This window comes from Pelophylax lessonae, assembly GCF_965119305.1.
Source record: "Pelophylax lessonae genome assembly, chromosome: 6".
Taxonomy (NCBI): Eukaryota; Metazoa; Chordata; class Amphibia; order Anura; family Ranidae; genus Pelophylax; species Pelophylax lessonae.
The window spans coordinates 228,549,660-228,576,531 of NC_138773.1; the positions used below are offsets into that span (position 1 = coordinate 228,549,660).

The 26,872-nt window shown below is 40.7% G+C and overlaps 1 protein-coding gene across 1 annotated transcript in view; it reads left to right on the plus strand.

Annotated features, from left to right (window-relative positions):
* The first annotated feature begins 17,002 nt into the window (after window positions 1–17,002).
* Window positions 17,003–26,872, plus strand: part of TRPM8 (transient receptor potential cation channel subfamily M member 8) — a 95,209-nt gene continuing 85,339 nt past the window's right edge. The window contains exons 1-4 of the mRNA XM_082260867.1: window positions 17,003–17,081; window positions 22,171–22,291; window positions 22,374–22,447; window positions 26,551–26,707. Coding sequence (XP_082116993.1) covers window positions 22,202–22,291; window positions 22,374–22,447; window positions 26,551–26,707 — 321 coding nt within the window. The 5' untranslated portion in view covers window positions 17,003–17,081; window positions 22,171–22,201. The remainder of the gene's footprint in view (window positions 17,082–22,170; window positions 22,292–22,373; window positions 22,448–26,550; window positions 26,708–26,872) is intronic.

Sequence of the window (26,872 nt, forward strand, 5' to 3'; positions counted from 1 at the left end):
TTATAATAACAAGATCAGACATTATACTCTGAAGCTGGGGTGGGAGTGGAGATGTTAAAAGTGTCCACAAGCTGTTTCCCTACTGTACAAGCATTTTGGCTCAAGGTGAACAGTAATTACACACTTAAAAATGCACAAACTGTGTAGGGGTAGAAACAATGAGGACCCAACTGGATTTCCCTGGCAAGCAGGGAAGAATTTTAGAACTTCTTTTTATACAAGAGAAAGTGTTACTGATTTGTGGCAAGGTCTGTACCACGCCTGACAGCCCTGACAACCTAGACCAGGAACTGAGTTGGCATTGCAGAAATCGAGCCCATTTCCCGTGCCTAGCTGCCTGCAATTTCTAACTATGAACTTGCTGTCCTCAAACAATGCTTTTTGATGTACAATATAATTTCTGTTTGAAAATACTTTTCTTTGTTAAATCACCTTTCAAAAAGTAGCTTACGCTTTTGTGGTCATTTTGATCCTACAAATTGATGCCACTTTGCCTAATGTGAGATCAGAATCAACTAATAGCTTTTTTTAAAAATGGGGCTGGTAAGGCTGAGCACAATTTTTTGTCTGAGCATGTTCACTTTGTAATGGTCTTTAGCATTAAAGTGAAACTATAGGAAAAATATTTTCTTTCATTTTGGATATGAAGCAATGAGAGGAAATCCCTGAAAGGCATTCTCTTGGGGACCCCAAGTCACCAGAACTAGTGTCCCCATTGGAAGATTTCCCCTCTATTATGTTTCTAGGGACAACACACAGTTTGGGATTTTCTTTTATTTTCACTTTCAATGATAATGGTAAACAGACTTAAAGCGGTTGTAAACCCTATAAAAAAAAAAATTAAAAAAAAAAAACCTGCAAGACAAAGGCATAATGAGCTAGTATGCATCGCATACTAGCCCATTATGTTTAACTTACCTTAAAACGAACCCCCGACACGGACCCCCGGACATCGATGCGGGCGCTGCCATGATCCCTCGTCGTCTCTTCCGGGTTCGGCGGCTCCGGCGCGCTGATTGGCCAGAAGAGACGGCTCCAGCGCGCTGATTGGCCGGAGCCGCAATGACGTCACTCCCGCGCATGCGCGCGGGAGTGATTTTTCCGGCAAGCTCCCGGCAAGTTAATTGAAGGTCCCCCCGGACCTTCAGAGCGCATGCGCCGCTCGCGCGAGCGGCTGCATGCACTGTAAATATCTCCTAAACCGTGCCGGTTTAGGAGATATTATTTGTACCTACAGGTAAGCCTTATTATAGGCTTACCTGTAGGTAAAAGTGTCAAAAAGCGGGATACAACCGCTTTAAGCTGGATATACACTATACAGTTTTCTTTCGTTTTTTTTCCTTTAGATTTACCAAAACCATATAATATGAGGTCAAACCTAAACACTTTAAATTTGTATGCAGTCAGGCAGGGCCTTGCACTACAAAGTTGAAGGTAAATCTAATGGAAATCTAACAACAAAAGTTGTATAGTGTGTATCCACCCTAAAAGAGAGGGTGAATCTGCATAAGGGGGCACAGACAGTGATAAAAAACACCAGGTGTTGTAATCCCTTTCCCCTCCAAATCAAGATCATAAAAAAAAAGTTTTGCCTTTATCTATACTTGAATTTTTAGCTCAGACATAAATGTGTCTGTTGTATTGGCGTTGGTATTTGGTTATTGGTAAAGGCTAGGGGTTAGATTTTAGATTGTGGTTTAGAATAAGGGTATGCTTTTGGATACATTCAATGCCATGCTAACACTTTGTAAACTGTATGCTGTAAGTGTCTGCCCTCTGCATGTTTATTTTGTATGTTGTTCATCAATGCTCTGTATTCTATCCTCCCACAAAGATTGGTTTACATGTATTTTTGAAAAGTGATCAATTTATAAATAGTATGTCGAAAATTATTTTTGTAACTTCTGTCATACTATTAAAGTGTGAGAGGGGATTTTTCAGGTGGAAAGAAGCCATATACACGGACCAGAATTTTCTTATGTAAAAAACAAATACATTTTATTTTTTTCGAAAATTAAAAAAAAAGTTTTAAAATCAACAACATATATTCCTTGCTGTCATGATGTAAGTACAATGCTTTCCGCTCGACGTGTTTCACCAGAAATATGGCTTCTTCAGGAGTCTCATGAAGCACTGTAAAAAGTGTTACTCTAATTGAATAGAAAACATTACATTGTAAATGCAATTCAATACATTCAAATAGGAAGCACTTACTTTTAAGCCATTTCTATGATATAAAAGAAAAAATGCAATTTCTCCTGCACACCCCAACTGGCTGAGGAATATACCCAAAGGACAATTATTGAGAATTCGCAGAAATTGCACGCCGGATGAGGATTATATGGCCCAATCTGTCCTTATTAAGGACAAATTTATAGAGGAGGGCTACAGGCCGGAAGGTATAGAACAAACAGTGAGAGATGTTCTAGCTATTTCCCATGAATCTTGTTTAATACCCAAAGAAAAAAGACCGAATGAATCACACCAATGGGAATTTATCACTAATTACAATATTCAATATAGAGAATTTGAAGAGATTATAAGGAAACATTGGGGTGTGTTACGGTTGGATAGAATCTTGGGTCCAGTAATGCCCGAGAAACCAGTTTTTATTTACCGTAAGGCACCCACTATAGGGGATCGTATTGTTAAAAAGGTCCTAGATCCTCCCAAAGTGCCAAAAATATTTTGGAACACTACGGGCTTTCATGCATGCAGAAGATGCAAAGCGTGTCGCCAAGTGAATACCCATTATAAAGGCCTTACCACATTTACATCCAATGCAAATGGGAGAACATTCAAGATAAAAGAATTTATCTCTTGTGTTTCAACCCATGTGGTATATGGCATGAAGTGCCCGTGCGGCCTGATATACATAGGCCGCACCAAAAGGAAACTTGGAAAGAGAATCTCTGAACATATTTATAAAATTTCTACAGGATTTAAAGAACACAGTGTACCTTTACACTTTAGAGAGAAACATGGCAGGGACCCCTCTGGCTTAAAGTTTTGGGGAAAAGAAAAAATGCCTGCTTCATGGCGGTAAGGGAGCTATCAAAAAAAGAAACCCAATGGATCTATATGACCAATTCTTTAACGCCTAACGGGCTGAACATTTACCTTGATTTAAATTGTTATTTGAGTAATTATTAGACTGTGATAAATTATTCTTTTAAAATTTGAGAGGTGGAGGTCAATGTTACAGTCTTGCCTATGTAGTAATTTTAAACATTTTAAATACCTATTATTGCGTTGATATAATTTTATGGATGGAGTATTGATTATTGATTTTAAAGATTCATAATTGATTTTAATATTTATCATTATTGTTCCAATTTCATTAATTTTATTATGCTGACCTGCTTATACACCAGTTCTGTGATTATGATATTTTACACATAGATTATGTGCAAATTATTGATTTGAAAATTTTGATATTAATTTTAAGAGATGTTATATTTAAATTAATATTAAGATGATAGTTTTATGTATATTTTAGATGCTGTTCACCTCTGGAGGTAACCCTTAGTGAGGGGCTTTGTAATTATGAATATTACTGTACCAATCAGAACCATAGGGGTTGGTGGGGAATTTGTGGTATATTTTAGCCCATACACATTGCGATAGTAGATGTATTGCTCAATTGGGATGGTGCTGTGGAAGTTCCATCCGGTCAATAAACAGTTAAAGGACATGAAGGGAGTTGGCTCCGGAGATGTATATACAGTGCCTTGCGAAAGTATTCGGCCCCCTTGAACTTTGCGACCTTTTGCCACATTTCAGGCTTCAAACATAAAGATATAAAACTGTAATTTTTTGTGAAGAATCAACAACAAGTGGGACACAATCATGAAGTGGAACGAAATTTATTGGATATTTCAAACTTTGTTAACAAATAAAAAACTGAAAAATTGGGTGTGCAAAATTATTCAGCCCCTTAACTTTCAGTGCAGCAAACTCTCTCCAGAAGTTCAGTGAGGATCTCTGAATGATCCAATGTTGACCTAAATGACTAATGATGATAAATAGAATCCACCTGTGTGTAATCAAGTCCCCGTATAAATGCACCTGCACTGTGATAGTCTCAGAGGTCAGTTTAAAGCGCAGAGAGCATCATGAAGAACAAGGAACACACCAGGCAGGTCCGAGATACTGTTGTGGAGAAGTTTAAAGCTGGATTTGGATACAAAAAGATTTCCCAAGCTTTAAACATCCCAAGGAGCACTGTGCAAGCGATAATATTGAAATGGAAGGAGTATCAGACCACTGCAAATCTACGAAGACCTGGTCGTCCCTCTAAACTTTCAGCTCATACAAGGAGAAGACTGATCAGAGATGCAGCCAAGAGGCCCATGATCACTCTGGATGAACTGCAGAGATCTACAGCTGAGGTGGGAGACTCTGTCCATAGGACAACAATCAGTCGTATACTGCACAAATCTGGCCTTTATGGAAGAGTGGCAAGAAGAAAGCCATTTCTTAAAGATATCCATAAAAAGTTTTGTTTAAAGTTTGCCACAAGCCACCTGGGAGACACACCAAACATGTGGAAGAAGGTGCTCTGGTCAGATGAAACCAAAATCGAACTTTTTGGCAACAATGCAAAACGTTATGTTTGGCGTAAAAGCAACACAGCTCATCACCCTGAACACACCATCCCCACTGTCAAACATGGTGGTGGAAGCATCATGGTTTGGGCCTGCTTTTCTTCAGCAGGGACAGGGAAGATGGTTAAAATTGATGGGAAGATGGATGGAGCCAAATACAGGACCATTCTGGAAGAAAACCTGATGGAGTCTGCAAAAGACCTGAGACTGGGACGGAGATTTGTCTTCCAACAAGAAAGTGATCCAAAACATAAAGCAAAATCTACAATGTAATGGTTCACAAATAAACATATCCAGGTGTTAGAATGGCCAAGTCAAAGTCCAGACCTGAATCCAATCGAGAATCTGTGGAAAGAACTGAAAACTGCTGTTCACAAACGCTCTCCATCCAACCTCACTGAGCTCAAGCTGTTTTGCAAGGAGGAATGGGCAAAAATTTCAGTCTCTCGATGTGCAAAACTGATAGAGACATACCTCAAGCGACTTACAGCTGTAATCGCAGCAAAAGGTGGCGCTACAAAGTATTAACTTAAGGGGGCTGAATAATTTTGCACCCCCAATTTTTCAGTTTTTTATTTGTTATAAAAGTTTGAAATATCCAAAAAATTTCGTTCCACTTCATGATTGTTTCCCACTTGTTGTTGATTCTTCACAAAAAATTACAGTTTTATATCTTTATGTTTGAAGCCTGAAATGTGGCAAAAGGTCGCAAAGTTCAAGGGGGCCGAATACTTTTGCAAAGCACTGTATTGGAGTACAACGCAGCATACATGTGTCCTCAGTCGAAGTCCACGTGACGAAACACGTCAGAACGCACGTACGTTGTCCCCTGGGAGATCGTAGATGTTACAGCTGCATTTCCGGAACTCACCGCGGTCATCGGTCATCCCGATCCAGGCATAGCTCGCGGGTGGCGAGGCAGCGGTACACTCGATCCCTTTACATTTAAGCTCTGTTGATTTTTATTGAATGTAAGCAGATAGAAATAGGGGGGTTTGTGGATATGTGCAGTGTATACGCAATAAAGCTTTAAAAACGGTATCACGCTATCCCTGTCCCTGTTTTTGCTTGCATTTCAATGGGGATACATGGTCCCTGATCCTGAGATTGGAAGAGGCATTTATGGTTTCCCTGTTTGGAGAAATTTGGGATCTGCTGGATGTCTAACTATATTGGTTTGAGAACAATATAACCACTGCATGCATATGTATGGACATTCTTATTGTCAATATATATTTATGGACTATTCATCTGGACTTATAATGATTTAAACAGGAGCGCTGTTGAATGCGATTAATGCTGCTGGGGTATTGTGCAGGAGAAATTGCATTTTTTCTTTTATGTTGTTCTTTTACAGCGGCTGCTAAGTTGTTTTTTCCATTAGGTTTTAAATGGTTTTATTTTTAATATGTATAGTGATTATTTCTTATATTTCTTATATTAAAAAAGCCCTCTGAAATTCCTGAGACCACTAGCGCTGGGCGAGTGTTTGTAGACCCCTGTGATACATTTCTATGATATGTCTTATTCAAGCCATCCTAGCGAAAACTAGTCTTGAAGAAAGAGAACATGAAAAGGAAAAAGTCCTAGGAATTAGTATTATTCTATTATTTTTTAATACATCACTGGGTTAGTTGGTTATATAGCTTGCAATTGTGACCTGTTTTGATATTTTTGCATATATATTTTTTTGTAAGGATCATGTAATGGAATATTTCTGCTTTAATTGATTTGTATCGAGTTGTATTTTCATTGCATGGAGACAATGCCCTTATAGGAGTGGGTGGTCATACGGACGCCCAGGGCATCATCCTGCTGGGTGACTGACTTTGGTCGCCGGTTATGTGCAGCGATTTAATGTCTCAGTGTGTATTGTGACTATCATCCTGGAGGATTTGGGTCAACTTGCTGTCATATGTGACTATCTGCTCTGAATCTAATAATTGGATATGGCCCTGTTGGTTTAGTAACTAATTGGTATACCAAATCTATTGAGTTTCTTTAATACATTGACTGAGAAATTGTTTAAAATGGCCGCGATGGGCCCACACATGCGGCGGGCAGCGTCCAAATATTGCCCTGTATTTGGCAGTTTTGGTCCTGGATGAGTGTGCCTGTTAATAGTATTGATAGGCTGTAAATGTTGGATGTGATGGACTGGGTTTTGTTCCCTGATGATTCCCTGTTGTTTGGAAATCCAGTAGTGTCTGTAATATACCTACCAGGATATTTAAAGTTGGCCACGATGGGCCCATGCATGAGCAGGACATCACTTCCGGTTTTAGTGATCGCGCACAGGATAGAGGCATCCAATAGGTGTCCGCACCCGGTGACATTAGATGCCGAGGAGATGGAGGGGTTTATTAGGCGCATTTAACAGAGGTCCCACTTGCTGCGGCCACACACATGGAATCTGGATACCTGAGGCTAGTGTCTATGCTGTTTCAAAAAGGTAAATTAGTGCAATTGTATCTATATTGAAGAGGAAAACTTGGTTAACTTGGAAAGGGTATTATTTGTGGATGTTTTATACCGTCCCACCTTTAGATCATTTTGAGTCTGAAAACTCTGGAGTTGGCCTCAATTACTGTATCATTCTTTATAGTGAGTTGCTAATAGTTTACCACCTGAAGTCTATCAGCTGGAACAGTGGTATTGTCTGTGTAGTCTGTAGATGCTGATTAGCAAACATTAGAGGTGAGAGCATTGCTAGTATGATCATTTATTATTTCCTGTTTTTTATTCTGATACTCTTATGGCACTGTTTGTGGCTTTGTTTTGTATGTTTTCTTTAATTAGTGCCTTATATGTGCATCTTTGCATTCACTCCATGGGGCCAGACATGAGGTTGTGGACTTTGGATGGTATGCATTTTGGTCTGAACTGACTATATCACAGTTATTCAGGCGATACAGTGGGTATTTAATGTGGCATTGTTCTGGTTATAGGGGTTTACCCATGTGCGCTTGCACATTTTGGTGCATGGACCTATGAGGGTAAAAGGTCCCCTGAACCCCAATGTTTGGCTATATAGAGTATTTCATTTTTTTAAAAAAATATATTCCTCAGGCTCCTGAATGGGCATGCTTCCTATGTGTCAAAATCTTAAGCCAATGGGAATCCAGAGCCAGGAGGGTCGTCAGCCAAAAGGGAAATTGAGATCCACGAAGGTCGTCAGCCAAAGCCAGGTCATACACGGAGGAACATGGAAACCAGTAGCTAGCCAGCAGAGATGCACCTAGAAGCACAAACACATGAGCAAAGGACTGCAAGCCAACAGGTGGTGTATATATCCGGTGGGAAACCTCATCACTAAGCGACGCCCAGGAAGCAGCAGAAAGTGATGAAGCAATCAGAGTCTATAAAAGACAGCCGTCACCACATGTCCAGGGTGGCTGCAGATAGGAAGGCAAGGTAAGACCTTGACACTCTGGGACTACTGATACTCCTTAGTGGAATGGCTCCTCAGATGTCATCCCTTCCATCTTATATGATTCGGTACATGCATGCATTGTAAGAAGCTCCAACACATGATCTATTAAAATATGCTGTTTTTTGCAAATATTATAGGTTTGTTTCCTAATTAATGTCTATGCATTTGGTTTAATATTTGAATGTATTGAATTGCATGTAATGTTTTCTATTCAATTAGAGTAACACTTTGAACAGTGCTTCGTGAGACTCCTGAAAAAGCCATATTTCTGGTGAAACATGTCGAGCCAATAACACTGTACTTACATCATAACCACAAGGAAATTATGTTGTTGTGTTATGTTAATTTTTGATAAAAATAAAATGTATATGTTTTTTACATAAGATCATTCTGGTGAATATGGCTTCTTTGCACCTGAAAGAAATCCCTTCTCACATTTTTTCAAAATTATGATTCTTTAAAGGAATGCAGTGCATCTGTTCTCAAAACTCCAGCTAAATATCCTGTACTATTCTGTCATTCTACTTTTTATACATCTGAACCAGACTGCATATTGCCCTACGTTTATTTCTGTTATATAAAAACTCAGGGATTTTCTTTCTTTCTGTATTTATTACTATGTGAATCTTACTTTTGAAAAAAATAAAAATAATAGTTACAAAAAATGCTTGTAATAAGCATTTCTTTGGGGCATACTTATAAAATTCAGGCAAATCTAGATACATTTGATCTATATAGGTTCTCTTCCATTCAATGGCCATTTTCTCCATGTAAACATAATATGTATAAAGCTAACCACTCTCTGCATGTTCACAAATACTGTAAGTTAATTTAAGTGTAGCAAGGTTTCCAGGTCTATGCCTGATGTGGGTCTGCCATTAGTACCAGAATCCTCTCCAGCCCATCTGAGCTGAGTCCCCAGGTGTGACAACTAAAGCAGCGACAACTCCGGCATCTTTGTTTGTGTTTTTTATTGGAATTAGGGGATAGGATAAGGGAATAAGTGGGATACTCCTTGAGGCTTAACTAATTACAATTGGGACTTTACTTCTGAAATGCTCGTTGGCGCTTCCTCGACGCCAGCCGGCGCCAGCCAACGCTCACTGACACTGAGAACACTCTGTAGAACAAAAGAAGTGCTGAATCTTTGACTTATAGTCCAGAAGATCCAAGACTGAGGACTGTAGAACTCCTGACACTGTTGTACTGTGAAAGTCACTGAATACTTCCCCCCCCCACCTGACACAGCTTGAGGTAGTATGTAGTAGAACTCTGTATAGCTGTCACTTTAACTGGCACACTCTATACCATTCAGGGCCCAAACTGCAGGTGCCCCCTTTGTCCTTGAACTCTTCAGGGTCCACTGACTATGTACCCCCTCTGTAGCTTCAGGGTCCTCAACCTAGGTACCCCCTTTACAGCTAGCTGACACTGGATCCCAGAACCTCTTCCGGAGTGGTCCCCTCTAACTTCAGGCAGACCCCCAGGGGCAATCCTCAGTACTCTAGACCTGTATAGGCTTTCCTGGGACTGGACCCCTCTCTCTCTCCGCAGGCTCCCCTCAGCTCACTCAGCACTCTCTGGATACTCAGGCGACACCCTGAGACATCAACCTTCCTCAGACAGGAGGAGAGACAGCCGCACTCTCCTTCCTGGGACTCTGCTCCCGCCAAAGACACCGTGCCACGCACTTCCCCCCAAACTTATACCCACTCCCAGAATCCTTTGCAGCCTAATCTGCCTTCTGGGGTAGTTACAAGCTGGGATGTGTCCCCTGATTGGGCTTTCCACACTGCCCTATAAGAAGCCTCTCACAGGAGCCAGTGTGAATACTTCTCCCCTCAGCAGGCACACCTGGAAGCCCTGACACCCTAACTAAATAAATCACAGCCCTGCTGTTAGGCAGACAAGGCCCACTATACATTTTACCTAGCACCTACCTGTAGGGTGCTACATAAGCATGATGGTTTTTGACCTCTGACTGATTCCAAACACACATGGGTGTGCATTACTGCTCAATCATACAATCTTTTGGTTGTATTATTTCACAAAGTGTTCCATCTCACTAGAACTGATCATGGAAAGAGACAAACTTAATCATAGAGTGCTGTTTTGTATTAGATGGTCTTGAAACTCTGCATTGTAGACTTTTCACTCCTCCCCCCTTCAGCTTTTTTTCTGGATTTACTCCCAGTGCCCAGCTTTGGTAATGTCTCATTTTTCCCTTCTATTCTTGGCTAGCCAATAAGTGCCTTATAGTAAGGCTGTTAAAAACGGTAATGCAGGGCTGCTATCGTTGCCCTTTTGAATAAATGCTAGTCTGGTATGTTGACATACTGGCTCCAAATCACATGTGTCAAACACAAGGCCCGCGGGCCGAATACAGGCCATTTCATGTGGCCCTCGCACTTCTTCTGCAGCTGTGTCAACCCCCTAGTTTCTGCCCCCACCTTGTCTCAGCAGTCGGTAGTAGAGAGGACAAAGCTCTGCCAGATCCTGCACTTCTCCATACAGATGTGGAGAGGCTTGCTCCCCCCCCCCCCCCCAGCAGAGAGAAAGTCAGAATTCCTGTGACAGATCCTATGCTTCTCTGTGCAGCCACAGCACCCCCTCATCTCCGCCTTCCCCGGTCTCAGCATTCAGCAGAATCTGGCAGCTGACTCTGGATCTTCTCTGGTCCTACTCCAGACCCTGCACTGTCTGCTTCCAAGCTCTGCTCCCAGCAGTAGCACAAGGTAAAGAGGGGGCACTGCAATGTAAGGGAGGGTGGGGGACTTTTGACTGAGGGTGCTTTACATCTAATGTAAGGGGGATGGGGTTCTCTAGACAGCTAGTCTTACAGATATACCCGGCCCTTTGAGGGCAACCATAATGCTGGTGCAGCCCACGCTAAAATTTAGTTTTACACCCCTGCTCCAAATGGTTTGAAATTACTTACTTCAAATAAGTATAGAGACTGGGAAAGTCAAATAAAATCCTTATCTGCATACTTGTTCTTGGCCATTGACTGAGAATGCATTCAAGGTACTATAGACAATCAGCATAGCAGCCAAGCAGATTTTATTTTTAGAAGGGGGACAGCAAAAGTAGCCACCATGTTTCTCTCATAACAGGGGCAGCACAGTGGTTAGTACTTTAACCTAGCAGCACTAGGGGCGTTGGTTCGAATCTCTACCAAGGCACTACCTGCCTGGAGTTTGCATGTTCTCCCTGTGCCTGCGTGGTTTCCTCTGGGTACTTTTTTTCCTTCCACACCCCAAAGACATGCTGGGAGGTTAATTAGCCCTATTATGTGTATGTACAGTACCTTGAAAAAGTATTCACACCCCTTGAAATTTTCTGAATTTTGTCATGTTACAACCAAAAACGGAAATGTATTTTATTGGGATTTGATGTGATAGACCAACACAAAGTGGCACATAATTGAGAAGTGGAAGTAAAATGATAAATGGTTTTCAACATTTTTTACAAATAAATATGGGAACAGTGTGGTGTGGTGAATTTGTATTCAGCCCCCCTCAATCAATGAGTTTCGCAATCAGACAGCTTCCTGATGACACATGGTGATTACAAAACGTGTTGAGGCTAGTGGAGAAGGTCAGGCTACTTTCGTTTCCTGACCCGCAACGAAATCGAGGTTTGACACGCACGCCAGCTCCATTGAACGGAGCGGCAGTTATACAGGCTTATGTGGATAGCTGGACAGACTAAGTACTGGTCTGAGGGAACTTCGAAATGTGAGTAAAAGTTTTTTCATCATTAGTTTAAAAATAAAAAGGATGGGATATTGCGCAATGATGGCTTTTGTTTAATTACATGAGTGCATCAGAGGGGAGAAAATTGAACCAAATAAGAAATCATTGAATAGACCTGGGAACGCTATATCACACCAGAATTGTGTCAGTGGAATATCGTGGCATATATCTGGGAGACGTTTCTATTGATCAGGCCCATATAGTACAGTGCCTTGCGAAAGTATTCGGCTCCCTTGAACTTTGCGACCTTTTGCCACATTTCAGGCTTCAAACATAAAGATATAAAACTGTAATTTTTTGTGAAGAATCAACAACAAGTGGGACACAATCATGAAGTGGAACGAAATTTATTGGATATTTCAAACTTTGTTAAAAAATAAAAAACTGAAAAATTGGGCGTGCAAAATTATTCAGCCCCCTTAAGTTAATACTTTGTAGCGCAACCTTTGCTGCGATTACAGCTGTAAGTCGCTTGGGGTATGTTTCTATCAGTTTTGCACACCGAGAGACATTGCCCATTCCTCCTTTAAAAACAGCTCGAGCTCAGTGAGGTTGGATGGAGAGCGTTTGTGAACAGCAGTTTTCAGTTCTTTCCACAGATTCTCGATTGGATTCAGGTCTGGACTTTGACTTGGCCATTCTAACACCTGGATATGTTTATTTGTGAACCATTCCATTGTAGATTTTGCTTTATGTTTTGGATCATTGTCTTGTTGGAAGACAAATCTCCGTCCCAGTCTCAGGTCTTTTGCAGACTCCATCAGGTTTTCTTCCAGAATGGTCCTGTATTTGGCTCCATCCATCTTCCTATCAATTTTAACCATCTTCCCTGTACCTGCTGAAGAAAAGCAGGTCCAAACCATGATGCTTCCACCACCATGTTTGACAGTGGGGATGGTGTGTTCAGGGTGATGAGCTGTGTTGCTTTTACGCCAAACATAACGTTTTGCATTGTTGCCAAAAAGTTCGATTTTGGTTTCATCTGACCAGAGCACCTTCTTCCACATGTTTGGTGTGTCTCCCATGTGGCTTGTGGCAAACTTTAAACAACACTTTTTATGGATATCTTTAAGAAATAGCTTTCTTCTTGCCACTCTTCCATAAAGGACAGATTTGTGCAGTATACGACTGATTGTTGTCCTATGGACAGAGTCTCCCACCTCAGCTGTAGATCTCTGCAGTTCATCCAGAGTGATCATGGGCCTCTTCGCTGCATCTCTGATCAGTCTTCTCCTTGTATGAGCTGAAAGTTTAGAGGGACGACCAGGTCTTCGTAGATTTGCAGTGGTCTGATACTCCTTCCATTTCAATATTATCGCTTGCACAGTGCTTCTTGGGATGTTTAAAGCTTGGGAAATCTTTTTGTATCCAAATCCAGCTTTAAACTTCTCCACAACAGTATCTCGGACCTGCCTGGTGTGTTCCTTGTTCTTCATGATGCTCTCTGCGCTTTAAACGGACCTCTGAGACTATCACAGTGCAGATGCATTTATACGGAGACTTGATTACACACAGGTGGATTCTATTTATCATCATTAGTCATTTAGGTCAACATTGGATCATTCAGAGATCCTCACTGAACTTCTGGAGAGAGTTTGCTGCACTGAAAGTAAAGGGGCTAAATAATTTTGCACGCCCAATTTTTCAGTTTTTTATTTGTTAACAAAGTTTGAAATATCCAATAAATTTCGTTCCACTTCATGATTGTGTCCCACTTGTTGTTGATTCTTCACAAAAAAATACAGTTTTATATCTTTATGTTTGAAGCCTGAAATGTGGCAAAAGGTTGCAAAGTTCAAGGGGGCCGAATACTTTCGCAAGGCACTGTATTGCCACCTGGTGAGTGTGAAGTTTGGAAGGTGGTGGATAATAGCACGTATCAGTTGGGTGTATCCCATATGAGCAACTTTACACATTTGGCCCAGAATCGATTAATAGATATTTTTATTTTTATTTTCAGTTTTATTATACACTAATACTTTATCACATTTTGTTGGTTATCGGTGTTGGAACACGTACATTCTATAATTTTTATTTGTTGATATGTTGATTTTGGTACTAATTATTCACTGATTGGTTAGCGCAGGTACTATAAAATTCTGTTCATTTGTACACACTCCTTTAACCACTTCCAGACTGCCCACCACATATATACTGCGGCAGGGGTTCTCAGGGGCACGTGCATGCCACCGGAGCGCCACTCCCGCTGTGATCAGACACAGCGGGAGCCAATCAGCGGGTCCAGTAGCCGTGAAGGCCGCTGGCCACCTGCAATCGTGCAGGAGAATTACAGAACAGCCATCTGCCTATGTAAACAAGGCAGGCGGCTGTTTTGTCTCAGAGGCAGAGAGAGATCTTGTGTATCAGCTAAGCTAAGCTGAAACACAGATCTCTCTTTTCCTCTAGCATATCCATCCCCCACACAGTAAGCATTCCCTAGGAGCACACTTAACCCCTTGATCACCCCTGGTGTTAACCCCTTCCCTGCCAGTGCCATGTATACAGTAACAGTGCATTTTCTTTTAGCACTGATCACTGTATTGGTGTCACTGGTCCCCAAAAAGTGTCACTTAGGGGTAGATTTACTAAAGCTGGAGCACTCAGAATCTGGTGCAGCTGTGCATAGTAGCCAATCAGCTTCTAAACTCAGCTTGTTCAATTAAGCTTTGGTAATAAAACCTGGAAGCTCATTGGTTTTAATGCAGAAGGGAGACTGATTTTGCACTCTCCAGCTTTAGTAAATTAACCCCTTAGTGTCCGATTTGTCCTTCGCAATTTCGCAGTCCCGATAAAAATCACTGATCGCCGTCATTACTAGTAAAAACAATAAAACAATAAAAAAATAAAAAGTCCATAAATTTATCCTATAGTTTGTGAACACTATAACTTTTGCGCAAATCAACCAAAAATTAGGATTTTTTTAACCAAACATATGTAGCCAAAATTGATGAAAAAAAATAGATTTTTAATTTTTTTTTTATTGGGAATGTTTTATAGCAGAAAGTAAAAAATATTGTTTTTTTTTCAAAATTGTCGGTCCTTTTTTTATTTATAGCGCAAAAAATAAAAACTCCATAGTTGATCAAATACCGCCAAAAGAAAGCTCTATTTGCGGGGAAAAAAGACATCAATTTTATTTGGGTCGTACGACCGCACAATTGTGAGGTAAAGCAACGCAGTGCCGTATTGCAAAAAATGGCCTGGTCATTAAGGGCTAAAGTGATTAAGGAGTCACTTTAGCCGCCGCAAACAACATGTTGGATATCAACCATAGGTTTAGCCTTTGCTGGTGACACACATACACAATCAATTGGATTTATGTCTGGACTATGAATGTGCCATTCTAACACATGAATATGCTTTGATCTAAACCAATCCATTGTAGCTTTGGCTGCATGTTTAGGGTCGTTGTCCTGTTGGAAGGTGAACCTCTGCCCCAGTCTCAAGTCTTTTGCAGACTCTAACATGTTTTCTTCTAAAATTGCCCCGTATTTGGCTCAATCAATCTCTCCATCAACTCTGACCAGCTTCCCTGTCCCTGCTGAACAAAAGCATGCCCACAACACGGAGTTGCCACCACCATGTTTCACGGTGGGGATGGTGTGTCCAGGGTGATGTGCAGTGTTAGTTTTCCACCTCACATTTTTGCTTTTAGGCCAACAAGTTCAATTTTGGTCTCATCTGACCAGAGCATCTTCTTCCACATGTTTTGCATGTCTCCCACATGGCTTCTCGCAAACTGCAAACAGGACTTCTTATGGCTTTCTTTCAACAATTGCTTTCTTCTTGCTACTCTTCCATAAAGGCAAGATTTGTGGAGTGCACGACTAATAGTTATCCTGTAGATAGATTCTCCCACCTGAGCTGTGGATCTCTGCAGCTCCTCCAGAGTTACCATGGGCCTCTTGACTGCTCCTCTGTATAATGCTCTCTTTGCCCGGCCTTCCAATTTAGGTGGACAGCCATGTCTTGGTAGGTTTGCAGTTGTGCCATACTATTTCCATTTTCAGATGACGGATTGGACAGTGCTCTGAGATGTTCAAAGCTTGGGATATTTTTTTATAACCTAATGCTGCTTTAAACTTCTCCACATCTTTATCCCTGACCTGTCTGGTGTGGGGCCTTCATGATGCTGCTTCATGAGGGCTTCACAGAACAGCTGTATGTATACTGGGAATCAATTACACACAGGTGGATTCTATTAACTAAATAGGTGACTTCTGAAGGCAATTGGTTCCACTAGATTTGAGTTGGGTATATCAGAGTAAAGGGGGCTGAATACAAATGCACGCCACACTTTTCAGATATTTATTTGTAAAAAAAATTTGAAAACCATTTGTCATTTTCCTTATACTTCAAAATTATGTGTCATTTTGTGTTGGTCTTTCACATAAAATCCCAATAAAATACATTTAAGTTTTTGGTTGTAACATGACAAAATGTGGAAAATGTCAAGGGGTATGCATACTTTTTCAAGGCACTGTATAAATGTGAGTTAGGGATTAGATTACAAGCTCCTTGAGGACAGGGACTGATGTGAATGTACAATATATATGTAAAGCGCTGCGTAAATTGCCGGTGATATATAAGTGCCTATAATAAATAAATAAAATAAATAAATAAATAGGGTTTATTTAAAACTAACATGCTACTACTCCACTTGCTCACTAACTAGATCTGCTGCTGGGGGTATTAAAAAAAAAAAACGTGGTACTTCTAAGTATTGGGGGAACACATAACACTTTCCCACAGTGCAATCTTCCAAAAGCCAGGCCTAAGTGTTGTGTAAATGGAAATGGGGGTATTAGAAAGAACAGAAAGTGGTTCATGTAAGTTGAAACTTGCACATTAATCTTTGTGGGCTGCAGCAACAGATCTAAAAGGCAATAGTGCTTAAGAAAGGTAAGCACCATCTGTCTGTGGAGCTTGCTAGGAAAGGAACCTATCAAATTGCCTAATAGAGGCAAAGTACACTTTAAGCTAAATATGACCCTAACCGAGCTGCAAGTATGCTCAACCATTTTTTTTGTGCCTTTTGTACTAAGTAATCCCATTGCAGTAATTCATAGTGATGCAGCCCGAGAATAATTAGAGGTTTTTGGAGCTAATATATTTCTGTGGGTTTTATATGGTGATGTACACCAGATCTCTCTCCATCATACCACACCATCTAACGAGCAGAGGCTGGGCTGGAGGTGGAGACTGTACTCAAGTTATAACATCCTACCTGAGTCCACAGCATAGAACATGTACACTTACAGAAAAGAGACCACTTGCATTTCTCAGGTAACTGCTGTGACAGTGTTTTGTATCTGTTGGTTTTTGCATGCATAATGCAATAGTCATTTACAAAGTTATGTCTTAGCTTAGATAAGTGTTGGCATGTTTGGGATAACAAATATAGTATATGTTTTTATAGGTATATTCCCAGGGTTTATAAATATGTGCTTACTCTGATATAAAAAAAAACTAGACCTAAAAATTCACTATATTATTCCTGGATCGAAACTAGGGTTTTGTTGTATTTTTAGTTCTATGTTTAACTTATTTTACATATTTTTAAATTGCTTAATTAAAAATCAAATTCATCTTTATTATTCTAATGATTAATTTTTCCCTTGACTGTGTTGTTTACAAAAAAAAAGTCTTTGGAACAAAAAAAAAATTATATGCGGTCTGGAACAATCTAAAGTGAAAATTAAAAGTGACATATATTTTAGAATCAGGTATATATATATATATATAACAAAAATGGAGCACAGTTTGTATTATTGTGATTATTAATAATTATTATACTTCTAAATATTTTGGAAGCTGTATTACCTATTTGTTATACAGATAAACATTATACTGTTTGTTAATAAGACATAAAAATCGAATTCTTTTACATAAAATTGACAATCCCAAGTTTTTCTGTTATAAGAAAGGGGTGTGTATCACTTTTGCTATTCTTCCTTATTTAGTGTATGAACTTAATTAGCATTACATCTTTCCCCCAGCAGTAATCAGTGCAGTTACTGATCTTATCCTAGGTCTATATTTAAAGTGGACCTTCACCCTCTTCCTCATGTTTCTTCCATTCCACCCTCCTCCCATACTGCAGAAGTATTGGGCTTTTTTTTTGTTTACCTTTTTTTTGGAAAGAAATTCCGGCCCTGCCTGCCCATGCCCGGCATTCGCCTTAGGCGATTGATGTGCATCCTGCCTGCTTTGCCTCCCAGGATATGCACGTCACATATCCCAAGAGGCTTAACCTCTTATTCAAGAAAAGGAGGAGAGGGCGGGCCTATCAGTGTGTCATCGAGAGGCCCACCCGCTGAACCTGGAAGAGCCGACGGGCTTCTCGATGACGTCAGAGAGAATATCCCGGTGCAGGACGGAGCTGTGGCCGGCTTGAGGGGATCTCAGTGGGAGAATGCAGGATCCACTGGATGGGTGAGTATCTGAAATGTGCAGATACCACTTTCAGGTAAATAAGGTCATAAAAAAAAAAAAATGGGGGGGTCACCCGGAGGTGCTCTTTAAGACAATAAATCTAAACTCGAGGTGGGAGCCTTAGGCAGGCCATACAATATGCATTTTTCTTTCCTTCAACCATAAGTTAAAGGAAAGAAAATTGCTAGATTGCCCATTAACACAGTCAGTGTTGATGGGGGGAATCCCTCCTGCAGTGCTATTGTGTTCTTCTGGCATGGAGCACAGGGAGCCTTCCCCACTGTCAGAATACAATGATCATTGCTGGTTGCTGTAGTCGCCGACAGTGATTGGGTTAAAAAAAAACAGTACAACCAGCCTGCCCATAGATGGATCAATATTTAGCCGGTCCCTACTGAACTGGAGAAATTTCGATCCGTCTATGACTGGCATTAGATCCTCTGTCACTATTTTCTGTTTCCCCCTTAGGGAGATTTTCCTAAACTTCCTGTCCTTGTGACATGATGTCAGAAAGTAATAGGAAATGTTTATAATTGAGACAGAGAGTTTTTTTTTAGTAAAGTAGATAAGGATTAGAACCTCTGTCAGGTTTTTATTTCTGTCTGGGCCTTTCTATTCTGACTACCTCTGTTCTCCTTTCTACTTATCCTATTGTCCAATGAATGAAAGCAAAAGAAGATTTACCAGCGGTACTTCACAATGCAAACACACCTGATATTAGTTGTAACCTTTTACTTTTAATTCACTATTGAAAACAACCTTTGGCTGCAATTGGGTTTTGTCACTTTTTCCATCTTTTACTTTGTTCAAGTTTTTTCTTCTGCATTTTGGGTTATTTCTGGCTGGTTTGGAGAATGAGAAGAATCTGACAATAGTAACTTTTGTAATTTATAGGACAGGAAGTCAGTAATGTATAAAATGAAGCATTTAATAATATTATCTTAATTTCTAATTAGTTGCTGAATATTCAGCTTCCTATTATTAATATCAGCCAAGTTCAGAATCTGCCTGCTTGATTTAACTGTTGTAAAACTGGGACTTTAAAGAGAGTCTGTGAGGTTGGATACAATACATTCACTGATATATTTTTATATATTAAAGGGGTATTTTTTTTTTTTTAATATTTTTATTGAGTTTCAGATTAGAAATTTACAAGAAAAAAGAACAATTGATCTCCATAAGCATTGTAGGAAAAGTACATATAAGCTTACAAAATAATATTTAAAGTGGTTGTTAAGCCACTACTATAAAATAATCAAATCCACTCTGTAATATAACACTAAGTGCCCCCGTGCCAGTCTTAAAGAAAAAATATGCAGATCTGTACCTATATCAGAGCATCTCCCAGCAATCAGCTGGTCCCTCGGCTCTCTTCTCTGCCCAGCTGACAGCTCCAGTGGCCTAAGCACTGCCACTGATGTCAGCCAGGGAGGAGGGGAAGGAGAGAGAGAGCCGAGTGGTCACGTGATCGCCAGGAGCCGCTCTGATATAAGTACAGATTGGCATATTTTTCTATAAGACAGGCACAGGAGCACTTAGTGTGATATTACAGAGGGGATTAGATTATTATATTATAAATATGAGGGCAGCAGAAGTGGAGGGGCGGGCACTGACACAGCAGACAGGCAATGAGGGGAGGGGGGGAGGAGGACACAGAAGACAGAGAGCAGGGCTGCGGATGGTGGGGGCACGTAAACTGACCACGGTGTCAGGGCTCAATAGCCATGTTATACCGTGGTCAGTTTACAGAGGGGAGGGTAGAAACTTGCAGGATCAGCCAGGTTTTTTAGGTGATACAGGGGGGCAAATGACACAGCACAAGCACTGTGCTGTATAACATGCTTTAAGGAAACAGGATCTGTGTTTTTTTTTTAGGGTAACAAAGACTTTAACCCACTATTAACAATTTGAAAAAAAAACTGTAATGTATGTAAGCTGCTACAATTAACAGATCCTCTTTGTATTCAGATGACACTTTCTGTCATCAAACTTTAAGAGGAGTTCCAGGCACCCAGAGGCGTAACTAGAACCTTCAGGGCCCCAGAGCAACAAACCATGAAGGGCCTCCCAGACCCCTGGCCGGGCCCTTCCCTTCCAACCTGGGGCTCTTCTCGCTGATCCTGGGGCCCTTTACTCTCATTGCGGGGCCCTTTATTATGGTCCCGCAGCGGGACCCTTTCACAAGTTCTGCAGTGGACCCCCTTCCCGCCATCTTGGGGCCTCCCCATGGTGGTGGAATGCCAGGGCCTGGTCGCAAGTGTGACCTTTGCAATCCTGGAAGTTCACCCACTGGTGTCAGTAGTTTTTATGTTTTGGTATTTTAATTGTATTATTTTTTAGCATTTTATTTTTTTACAATGTCACTGACTATGACTCTGTCCATTCAGAAAAGGAAGGAGCAAAATTACATAAAATTACATATTTACCGACCCCTTCTTGGTTCTCTATTGTGACACATCCCCTGCAGCAGTCGGCAGCACAGTGGGGTGGGGGGCAGCACAGTAGGGGAGGGGGAGCGCGCAGGGGCCCAGAAACAACAGAACACAAGTGAACTGGATAGGAGTGGCGGGGGCAGCATACAGAAAAACCAATCTCCTTAATTTCCCTCCTGCAGCTACAGGAGGAAAAAGGAGGACAGTGATTTCTCTACATGCTGCCCCCTCCGCACCTCCTATCCAGGTGTACAGGGGAGCTGCACAGGCCCCCTGGAGCATGGCGCCCGGTTGCAATTGCAAGCCCTGCAAACCCCTGTAGTTACGCCCCTGCAGGCCCCTTTAAAAAAAAAAATAGAAGTCAGCAGCTACAAAAAGTGTGGTGGGAGACACAGCAAACCTTCTGGCAATGTATTGATGTGCCATCCTGGAAGAGTTGGAATGCCTGTGCAACCTCTGTAGGGTTCAGGTTTCGCTTCATGCTACAAGTAGAGACACTGACCCTAGCCAAATGCAAAACTACTGAAAAACAGTCAGAAAAAATAAGTAGGGAAAACAATTTCAGTGGCCTCCACCTGTAAAACCATTCGGTTTTGGAAGTCATCTCATTGTTGACCATCTAGTGCCCCTGTTAATTTCATTAACACCAAAGCAGCTGAAACTGATTAACAACTCCCTGTACTACTTAACTGACCAGATCAATATCCCAGGAGTTTAATTGACTTGATGCTATGCTCTGATTAAAAAGTGTTCCTTAATTTTTTTGAGTTGTATCTTTTAAATGAACTGATTATTGAATTTAATTGTGTTTTTAATATACTGTATGGCTGTTCAGTTTTAAAGCAAAGCTATGGCCACAGCATACACTTTCACTGTATAACATCAGCATTGTAATAACAATACAAACAATAGTTATATTTGAAAATCCAACATAAGCTTACCTGAAAAATCTTTGTTTATGTTGTGAGTCCTGTATGTCTCCTCAGCAATCTCTTTCCACAATTTCCTGGATTCCCAGCATGTTTTGCAGCTTCTCCTCGGCTATTTGCTTTCAATTTCTAAGGACTACATATCCCATGGTACTTTGCTGTCTGCAAGCATTGATTCCTGTACTGACTGCACATCTTGAAATGCCTCCTCTCAGCACCTCTGTAGTTTATAAGGCAGGCTCTGTGAAATGCGTGACACAGCAGTCTCTATCAGCAGGGCATAGTGAATAGGTGTCAAAGAATTCAAGGATGTAAATGTGTTGGTATCTTCCCAAAAGTTTACAAACTTCAAGATCATTCACATATTTAGGCATAGGTTAAAAATAATTGGAATAAAATGTGGAAATGAATATATGACTTTACATTCTGATTCACAGATATTCTTTAGAGATACATTTTTTTTTCTTATAGGTACTTTGCACACACAGTTATTGCTCCTTGTGCTGGTTTTATGAAAAACTCTGCATAGACTAAAATAAAAACAATCTGTTCTAAGTTTCTGGTTTCCTCTCTCCCTAGATTACTGGAGAATTCCACAGATTTGGCCAGGATGAGGAGTCGTAGGAGCGGGCTGCTGGAGAGTTCCCGCACATTGTACTCCAGCATGTCCCGCAGTATTGAGTTGTCACTGGATGAATTAGTAAGTTCACACCTTATAACCTGCCAGTTAGCCTAAGAAAGGGTTCCTTTCTTTGATGCTACATGTGTTTCTCACATTACAGGACGCTGTCAAATTTATTGAGGAGAACTTCAAGAAAAGGGAGTGCATAACGTACACCAAGGATTCAAGATCACAGTAAGTATTAGAGAGAACAATATGCTAATAAATGTGATTCCTTAGGTCCCTTTCACACTTTTGCGACCTGCGATTTAACTGTGATATTTTTACGCAATTTTGACATGATTTTGACTGGATTTAAAGCAATGCCTATGTCTATTGACCTCAAAACGCATTAAAATCGGCCTAAAGTAGTGCAGGGACTACTTTGAAGTCATTGCGACTTGAAGTCGTACGGATATGAATGGTACTCATTGGAAATCATGGAGTACGACATGTCATTCGATTTTGCAGTCCCAAATCAAAGGACAAGTCGCACAAGTGTGAAAATGTCCCTCAGGGGGTTTTTCATATCCCCCCCAACTCCAGAGTCCCACTCAGTGCTAAATCAAACTGCAAAATTCGGAAATCTTGTAATCTCCTGTGGGCATAGTACAAGTACAGTGGGTCCAGATTATGTACTACTGTACACCATTAGTATGTAATGTGTGCTACACACATACAATGGATAAATTGTACCTACATCCTATTATATCATATATAGAACAAAGCATTGGATTGAGGCACTTAGCACTTTCATGGTACAGTTTGAACTACACAGTACTTTTTTTTCTAAATTGCAAATATTTATTACATCAGTTTATGTTAAATTCACCCATAAAAATGGGGAAAGAAAATTAAAGAAGCAAAACAACAGACAAATTATTGGTCCAAAAGGACACAACACAGTTCTAGCAAGACATAACTTCCTCTAATACAGATTGATGAGGTATCCTCCATTACATGGGGGGCCTCACTCATTATAATTCCAATCTCACACTCTTGCCCAATGTGTATTAGGGATTATTTATTGCTACTTTATAGCACATAGTCATTAACTGCAGTTGTTTGGGTACTTGCAAAATACATGTGCAGGTACTTGTGGGTCTGCTCTTGATTCAGGTTCATTGTGGAAACCTTAGAGCACAGGTAGGTCTGTGTGTATGTTGCTAGATCTGTATATGGAGCTGTTTTTGGTTGATTACCATTTTTGCATTCATTTTTTAAACCTTCACAGGTCTGTGGAAAACTGCAGTAGATGGCAGATTGGGAGCACGTCATTCTTTTTTTCATTTGACAAAAGAGTATTTAGGTACAAAACAGTGCCTATTGGGCATGCCTAGGCTTGGCAAATACATATCGAGAAAAAAAAAAAAAAAAAAGTTACATTCAACAAAAACCTTAACTGACAGTAAACCAGTAGCACGCTTCATTATCCACTCAAGGATTCCTACAGAAAAAAAGTTGCAAATCTCTTACTCATGTACCAGGCAAAGGATGAATTTTCCACTCTTTAAATTTAAAACCAGTACCTTAGTACAGGCTCTTACATTATGGGACAGTAGACAGGATTCTTTTACCTTAAAGCTAAACTCATCTATAAAAAAGATGACACTTTACACCAGCTGTTGGATAAAAAGGCTGCGGCCGTTTATTATTTATTTAATAACATTTAAACTCATCAAAGCTTTCAACTCATAAATAATAAACCCGACCACTACGGTCCAGGTTTAACAATAATAAATAATCAATAAACATATCCATACCAAATCATCAAATAAGATATAAAACATATCGTCCCCCTTTGCAAACTGACAAAGGTGACCCAAAATAATAAACTGGCCGCGACAAAACAAAAGGGGAGGGGGGGAGGGGAACCACACGATCCGGGATGCTGAGGTGGTCTGAGGGTCCAGCTACCTGAGAGCCCCCTTAAATAGGGCTGAGAACAGGCTCAGAAGGCGGGAAGCTATCTAGAAAAAACAGGTACCTCAAACAAGCTCCCTAGCTACCTGTTATCTCTAATATGATAGGGGCTTATTTCAGCCAACCACCATCTAGGAACCCTGTTTCCCCCTGGTAACCCTAATCTTCCTATCTAAGCCCGCCAAAACTAATTCCTGTCATGGCTAACTACCTGTCACTGTCCCATATAGAAAAGGGGGTCATAGAGACCCCCTTTTCTTTCTATTTCGAGATACAAGCAATTGAGCTATTTAAGCCGGAGATCCGAGATCTGCTTTGGTGGAGGGGGCCTCAATCAAAATATCCCACACTTTTAGGGCATCCCCTTGACAGGGCTTTGTATAAGGGTAGCTGAGAGACAATTAATTGTTTCCACTGTGTTAAAGCGGGCGCAGAGGTAGACTTCCACTGGAGCACAATAAGTTTCCTCACATAAAATAAAAGCAGCCCAACTAGGGTTCTTGGTTCTGGGGAGCACATCATTATTAACCACTTGCCAACTGCCCACAGTAATAATACTGCGGCAGTGCAGCTCCCCTGGGGAAAGGGTTTTCGGCGATGCGCGCACCCCGCCAGAGGCACGTTCCGGAGTCGGGCCGTGGGAGGAGAGGCACCGATTGCCGCCTTCCTCCCATGATCATCCGGTAAAAGGAGAGAAGACCCGCCTGCTTATGTAAACAAAGCAGGCGGATCTTCTCACTGACAGACAGGGACAGATCAGCAGTTTCAGCTATACTGAAACTGCCATCTCTGTGCCTGTCACAGAACCCCCCCCACACAAGTCAGTAAGCATTAGGCATACATTTAACCCCTTGATCACCCCCAGTATTAACCCCTTCCCTGCCAGTGTCATTATTACAGTAACAATGCATATTTTTAGCACTGATAACTGTAGTAATGTCACTGGTCCCCCCAAAAGTGTCAACAATGTCAGTTAGGGGTCCGATCTGTCCGCCACAAGGTCGGAGTGCCGCATATCGCAAAATATTGCAGATCGCCGCCATTACTAGTAAAAAAAAAAAAACAATAAAAATTACATAAATCTTTCCCGTAGTTAGTAGACGCGTTAACTTTTGCGCAAAGCAATCAAAATACGCTTATTGCGATTTTTTTTTTTTTACCAAAAATATGTAGGAGAAAACAAATTGGCCTAAAATGTTAAAATATTTTGATTTTTAAATTTTTTTTTTGAGAATGTCATATAGCAGAATGTCAAAAATATTGTTTTTTTTTTCAAATTTGTCGCTCTTTTTTTGTTCATAGCGCAAAAAATAAAAATCGCACAGGTAATCAAATACCATAAAAAGAAAGCTCTATTTGTGAGAAAAAAAGGACGTAAATTTTGTTTTGGTACAGCGTCGCACGACCACGCAATTATCCATTAAAATAACGCCGTGCCGAATCGCAAAATAGGGCATGGTCAGAAAGGGGGCAAATCCTTCCGGGGCTAAAGTGGATAATGAGCTACACTATATTATCAAAAGTATTGGGACACCTGCCTTTAAACAAACATGAACTTTAATGGCATCCCAGGCTTAGTCTGTAGGATTGAATATTGAGTTGGCCCAACCCTTTGCAGCTATAGCAGCTTCAACTCTTCATTGAAGGCTGTCCAAAAGGTTTAGGGGTGTGTCTATGGGAATGTTTGACCATTCTGCCAAATGCGCATTTGTGGGGTCAGGCGCTGATGTTGGACAAGAAGGCCTGGCTCGCATTCTCTGCTCTAATTTATCCCAATGGTTTTCTATCAGCTTGAGGTTAGGACTCAAGTTCCTCCACCCAAAACTCGCTCATCCATATCTTAATGGACCTTGCTTTGTGCCCTGGTGCGCAGTCATGTTGGAACAGAAAGGGGCCATCCCCAAACTTTTCCCACAAAGTTGGGAGCATGAAATTGTCCAAAATGTCTTGGTATGCTGACGCCTTAAGACTTCCCTTTTCTGAAACTAAGGGGCCAAGCACAACCCCTAAAAAAAACAACCCCATACCATAATTCCCTCCACCAAATGATTTAGACATGTGCGCATGTGCGTGGAAAGGCAGGCATTCCAATACTTTTGACAATATAGTGTGTAAGAGAACCAACACTTACTTTATATAATAAATTAAAGTACCACTATTACCTACATTGAGGGCTTAATTTTTTGTGGCCATGACAGTACAGTCACTTACCAGAAGTTAGCAACATAATCAGCACACAGATACACAGATGATATCCACTTGTCTTGCTGTGCTGGATATTAGTTCAGCATAAAAATGCCCATATATTGACGACTTTTATACTTTAAGATTGCATACTATGAATGAGTATACCAAAATGTGTTTCCTTGTTGTAGAGATGGCATTTGTAAATGTGGATACTCCAAGATGCAGCATATTGAAGGTAATCAGATCAACCAGAACGATAAGTGGAACTATAAGAAGCACACAAAAGAACTGCCTACAGATGCATATGGAGATATTCAGTTTGATGCATTTGGAAGAAGAGGAAAGGTATGTTATTAGTATCCACTTCAGGTGTACAGACACAACTTTAAATGCAACCTCCTTTATTGTTTTCACGGAAGAATGAAAAATGAAGCACATGGCCAAATGTCTCAAAACACACACATAAAAAGTTTGATGTGCCCTTACTGTAATGCCACTTTAATAAATCAA